General features: G+C 33.2%; 1 protein-coding gene across 1 annotated transcript; it reads left to right on the top strand.

Moving 5' to 3' along the window:
- Positions 1–3396: 3396 nt before the first annotated feature.
- On the top strand, positions 3397–6121 carry LOC124538513 (all trans-polyprenyl-diphosphate synthase PDSS2-like). Its single transcript, XM_047115597.1, has 2 exons — positions 3397–3740; positions 4188–6121. Exons 1-2 carry the CDS (start codon positions 3501–3503, stop codon positions 5151–5153), a joined length of 1206 nt encoding a protein of 401 aa, XP_046971553.1. The 5' UTR covers positions 3397–3500; the 3' UTR covers positions 5154–6121.
- The last annotated feature ends 90 nt before the right edge of the window (positions 6122–6211 follow it).

Here is a 6211-nt window from a genome sequence, read left to right as displayed (position 1 = left end):
ATCAATCAGTATTTAACGGAAATCGCAGATACTACATCACACATGGATGTTTGTGTTTTATAAATTTCACGCGAGTAAAGCTGCAAGTTCAGTTAGTCAATAATAAAATAATGCTAGCGAAGTAGAGATATAATCTTTCATCCAAAGCAAAATGAATACAAAATAAATTGTTGTTCATTAAATAATAAAACGCTCCGCTTTTGGTAATCAATTAATAGCTAAGCCTTGTGTTGCCATAAAACAAAAAAAAAGATTTAAAAATTAATCCCTCGAACAACGCACAGGCCTCACTCAATCAGAAATGCGCCGATCAAAATGCAAAGTTACTTTTTATCCGTTTTGCGGACGAGCCACCATAACCCGCTACAAATTGCACATCGGTTTTATTTTTAATTGCTATGGACGAGCCACCGTCTTCGCCAGGGGCCTCTTGACCCTTCTATTTTTGAATTATTGCGCGCAGACACGTGATTGGCCGGTGTGGAAGCGTTAACGTTCACTACCCGGTATTTTATTAGCATACGTTTAAGCGGGGTGGAGATAAGATCTGTTATAAAATACCTAATTGCAGCAGAGCTGTCTCGCTAAATACCTTAGCCTGTCTTTCTTATTCAAAACGGCTAACAAAACATTCGCCTCAATAGATACTATCTACACACTTTACGATAAAAAAAACAAAAGGTCACGCGCGTTTGTGTATCTTTATATAAATAAAGATACTTTGTATTTACAAACTCAGTGATCTTTTATTTTCAATTAAAGAGACGTAACCTGTTGTAGAGTAATATAAACAGAATAATAGAGGTAATATTCTGACAGTAGTTACAATAACAGATGGGCCGATAATCGTTAATACATTCTGTTAATATGCTTGGCCCTTTGCCTTATTCTGCCTTTCTTTAATTAGTTTGGTTTCATGCTTATTTACGTTTTATAATTATATAAGTGTATTAAATTCGATGCAAAAATATCTTTGTAGTTATTTTATAATTAGTTGTCATGAGCCTGATATTTTTTTATTATATAGATTATCTGACAAGTAAATGGGCCACCTGATGGCAAACAATCACCACCACCCACAGAATATTAACAGTATAGGTCACCAGAGGGCCACCAACCTTGAAAACTTTTTTTTTATGGAATAGGTTGGCGGACGAGCATATGGACCACCTGATGGTAAGTGGTCACCATCACCCATAGACAATGATGCTGTAAAAATATCAACTATTCTTTACATCATCAATGTGCCACCAACCTACTAAGATGTTATGTCCCTTGTGCCTGTAGTTACACTGGCTCACTCACCCTTCAAACCGGAACACAACAATACTAAGTACTGTTATTTGGCGGTAGAATATCTGATGAGTGGGTGGTACTTATCCAGATGGGCTAGCACAAAGCCCTACCACCAAGTAACAAGAACTAAGATATTATGCCCCTTGTGCCTCCAGTGCACTGGAGCACACAACGATACTGAGTCCTGTTGTTTCATGATAGAATATCTAATTAGTGGGTGGTACGACGACCAGACGAGCATAAAGACCTTCCAGAAAGTAAATCTGCGACATATGAGGAACCATACGACGACCTTTCTTAAAGCCCGGCAACGCACCTGCAATGCCCCCTGGTGTTGCAGATGTCCATGGGCGGTGGAAGTCACTTTCCATCAGGTGAGTATCCTGCTGGTTTGCCACCTATGCCATAAAAAAAATGAACCTAGAATTGATGATGATCCTATTGAATATTCTCTCAGCTTTGACTTATTACTTCTGCTTTTCCTCACCTCCTGGTCAACAAGGTTTCCTGTGAGGTCTTTTTACAAGCCCATTAAGGTAGCTATCACATACGCATCAGATATGTACTACTGCCAAACCGCATTAGTATTATTGTGTTCCGGTTTAAATGAAGGGTGAGCCAGTCTGTAGCACAAGGGACATAACACCTTAGTAACCAAGATTTGTGGCACGATGTATTTCTTACTGCGCCAATGTCTATAGAAAGCGTTGACCACATACTGGTAGCACATTGAACTTCCATCCGTAGATTTAAAATTTTCACTTTCAAATTTAGATGTAGATATCGTTATACTTATTTTTATATGCACAAATATACTCTTATGTATGTATATTGGATAATCCCTTTTAAAAATTTGTGCACCTATGCCTTTAATAGACCATTTCCTCTGCCCCGAGGTTGCCTGGAAGAGATCGCTCTTCAGCGATAAAGCCACCTTTTGTGCCATGCTTTATTTTGTTATATTTATTTCCTGTGTGTTATACTTATCTTGGTGTACAATAAATAATATATTATTATTATTATTACTTAATATTATACATTGTTATAATATAATAAACCTCTTTATTCTACATATTGTAATGATTTTTAAAAGCGTGTTAGATGTATTGACGAAATTAAATAACGCAATAACGAGATAAAACAGTGAAAAATAAATAACTGCTTCATACTAATTGTAAAAAAACATATTACTTTAACGATAGGTAAGTTTGAGAAAGGCGAACAAACAGATCTACATGCAACATAAGCCACTTCTAATAGGTACCTACCGTCAACCACGAAATCAAAGGTATAACGTTATACCTGTAATTACTCTGAGTCCCTTACCTATCAAACCGCAGTACAACATACGAAGCTTCTAACGCTTCCGTTTGCTACATATATGATTCAATATAATCCCTCTAACCGACTTTCGGCTATAATGGTTAAGCGCAACAAAGCACTACCTAACCATTTATCCAGTTGATATTATAATATATAAATTTATTCAAAATAACTACAGGTGCACTCTCATCCGATTGGAAATAATCATAGAAACATCAAACGCACAGTTTCAAATTAAATAAATTTATTAAATATACTACCAAAACGGCACCGCAGTAACTCGTAATACTACTAATTTTCTAACTACAAAATACTAATCTTAGATGTATAAAAATAATAAATTTTAGGCTCAAAAAAAAGGAAGGAGTTCTATTCGAACCCTGGACCTCATGCTCATACTCACTAGCTTTATTGTTACACGGTACACCTAATTTTTCCAACTTTATGAATTATTAAAAAAAAGTTAAAAATGCATATTACCTAAATTGCTTAATCGTGGCAAAAATATGATGAAAAAAATGTATTGATAATTTCATATTTATTTCTATTAGTGTAGGTATAATGTAATGTAATATATGTATAAATGATTTACCTTCAATAATAGAAAAGTACTTTTACTTTATAAAACTAATGCAGTTTTTGTAGTCTAATAAAATGAAGCGGATATTATGTTATTAAAACTGTCAAGTATCAATTTCCTAACGATTGTAAATTAACGAAGTAGCGTTTCGGAACGTAACGAGGAAATGTCAAAATAAAGAATGACATAATCACGAGAACGTAAGGCGCGCAGACTGTTTTTTTAATCATTAAACGTGAAAACGTAACATAAACTAGCCGTGAACTGTGTTTAAAGTAAACTTTTAATACAAAACATAAACATGTCGTACGCTATGATTCGACATTTACGCCGAACAGCAATATTATCACAACAAATAAGGGTTGAGAGTACCATGACCAACCTAACCCAGGAGGATTTTGTATTTCGACCTCCAATGGCCCAGTGGAGCAAAATTATCAGAGAAGCTGAGAAAATAGTTGGATATCCGACATCATTTATGAACTTGAGATGGCTATTGAGTGATGAATTCGCCAATTTAGCCATGCACTTACGTAAAATTGTAAGTAATTTATTATCATGATCTATCTTATTATTATCTAATTGGACTGCTAAACTGCAAATGTAACACGAGAAATAGTTCACGCACGTGTTTGAATGTTATTGCAAGACTTTTCATTATACATTTCACATTAATTATTAATAATCTACAAATATATTAGCTGAAATTAGTGTTAATAATAATATATATAATTTAATAATGATTATATATCTACTATATTTTTTAAATACTGTTTATATAATATAATAAAAAATAAGGCCTTTTAAATACAATTTATATGAAATATTATGCAACCTTTTGTCAAGGTTATTTCCTCTTGCAGATCAAGGTTTTTTTACTAAAAAGTAAATGTTATGAACAAGGTTCAAGACTGCTTTTTTTCAAGGTGTTTGAATATGTTTATGTATATTTTTGTATAATCTTAACTAATTATGTATATTATTTTAGGTAGGCAGCAACCATCCAATCATGAAAACAGCTAAAACTGTACTGTACAATGAACAGAATAATTTACAACCATGGGGCCTCATCATACTACTACTCTCTAAAGCCATCATCCCCTCCACACACACAATACAAACCACCACACTTATAGAACACCAACGAATGCTGGCCGAGTTAACAGAGATGATTCGCACAGGCCACTACATACACAGAGGCTTATTAAACATACCTGTTGAAGAGCAAGACCAGAAGAGAGATACATCAATGTTTGCCAATAAAATTGCCATATTAATTGGTGATTACTTGCTCGTTACAGCTAATGGTATGCTAGCTCGCTTGAGAAATCAAGACTTGTCTTATTTAATATCTACAGCGTTACGAGACATCAGCGAAGGAGAGTTCTTTGGGCCGAGAGATAGTCAGAATATGCCCCTACCTGGTGAACCAGTGAACAAAAATGTAGATAACTTTAAAATTAACTGTGACACAATACCTTTGAGTGTAACAGACATACTTGGCTCGCCAATATCAGAGTGGACGCTGCGGAATATGTACAATGGAGGATCATTATTCGGTCGAGGTTGTGAAGGTGCTGTGTTATTAGCAGGGAAAAATGTCGCAGAACAGAAAAAAGCTTATTTATTCGGCTGCCATTTATGTCTAGCGTGGCAAGCCGCTAGTGAAATTTCAAAATTTACCCCTGAAAACCAAGAACCATTTTCCTTAGTTAGTGCGCCTGTTTTATTTGCATTGAACGAAACCCCAGAACTATATGAGAGTTTAAAAAATGTTAAAAATGTAACAAGTATAGACTTTAATGATTTGAAAGCAAAAGTATCAAAAACAAATGCAATTGAAAAAACTAAACGTCTTTACACTGAAAATGCTGATAAGGCAAAAAGCTATATTGAAATGTTTGGTGATAATGAGTCTGTAAACACTATCAAGAGATTAATAAACACAATATAGTAAATATTTGTTGTAGCAATAAGTGTGTTTTTCAAAACCGAGTATAAATAACATGAAAGTTATTTAATGCAGAGATTTAAATTAATATAGTAGGAAATTTTATATCAAAGATATAAGCTAGGCATAAATACAAATGTCTAAAGGGTTTTAACATTCTGCTAAAAAAAAAATGTTACATACTTTTTTATCTGTGGCACCACAATGTTAATTTTTTGTACATACAGTTCTGTAATAACGATAAATATGACTGAGTTGTTATTTTCTGATTTGTTAATGAGATAATCAAATATTATATCACAGTTATAATATAGCTGAAAAGTGAAATTTTGGTAAAGGATATCTTTTTTATAACTTCTGTTATGTAAACATGCACAATTTTGCATATTTTCTGTATAAATTACTTCACAAAGTGTCTTGGAAAATATTTTATTGTTTTTTTTATTTTAGTATATGATGTTTGTAGTAGTTTGGGGATAAACAATTAATTGTGCTAATTTTCTACATTTTTATAATAGATTTAGATGTGATAATCGTGCATTTCTTGTAATTTACCCAAAGGTTTTATATATCTATACATTTTTTTTTAAATAGAACATGTATCCGTAATCGTGTTAAGGTATAACAATATAGAGCCATTGACATTGCTCAGCCTTTTTCACACAATGCAATGACAGGTGCACATCAATGCAAAATAAGAACAAAATGGGCCCTTCGAATCTAAAGACCTGATTTTACCCATAGTTACCCAAGTAAGGCCGTAATATTATAAATGGATGTCAGATACCTCCGTTGAATTTGATAGCACAGGTCTTTATTTTTTATATACATCACTCACACTACATCGTTTAAATGTATTTTTTTTTAACTTATTGTTAGTATTTTTTTAATTATTATTTTTGTGGTAGGTAAGTTTATTATTGTGATACATATATTTAAGCAAATGTTGTGTTGAATAAATAGTATGAAACGTTAAATCTTGTTTTATTTTAACATCGAAACTTTAAAATTAATATACCACGCAAAACGTAGTTGACATCGCGCCTACTTTAATTTCCCGC

This window comes from Vanessa cardui, chromosome 20, assembly GCF_905220365.1.
Source record: "Vanessa cardui chromosome 20, ilVanCard2.1, whole genome shotgun sequence".
Taxonomy (NCBI): domain Eukaryota; kingdom Metazoa; phylum Arthropoda; class Insecta; order Lepidoptera; family Nymphalidae; genus Vanessa; species Vanessa cardui.
This window is presented reverse-complemented; position numbering and strand designations above follow the sequence as displayed.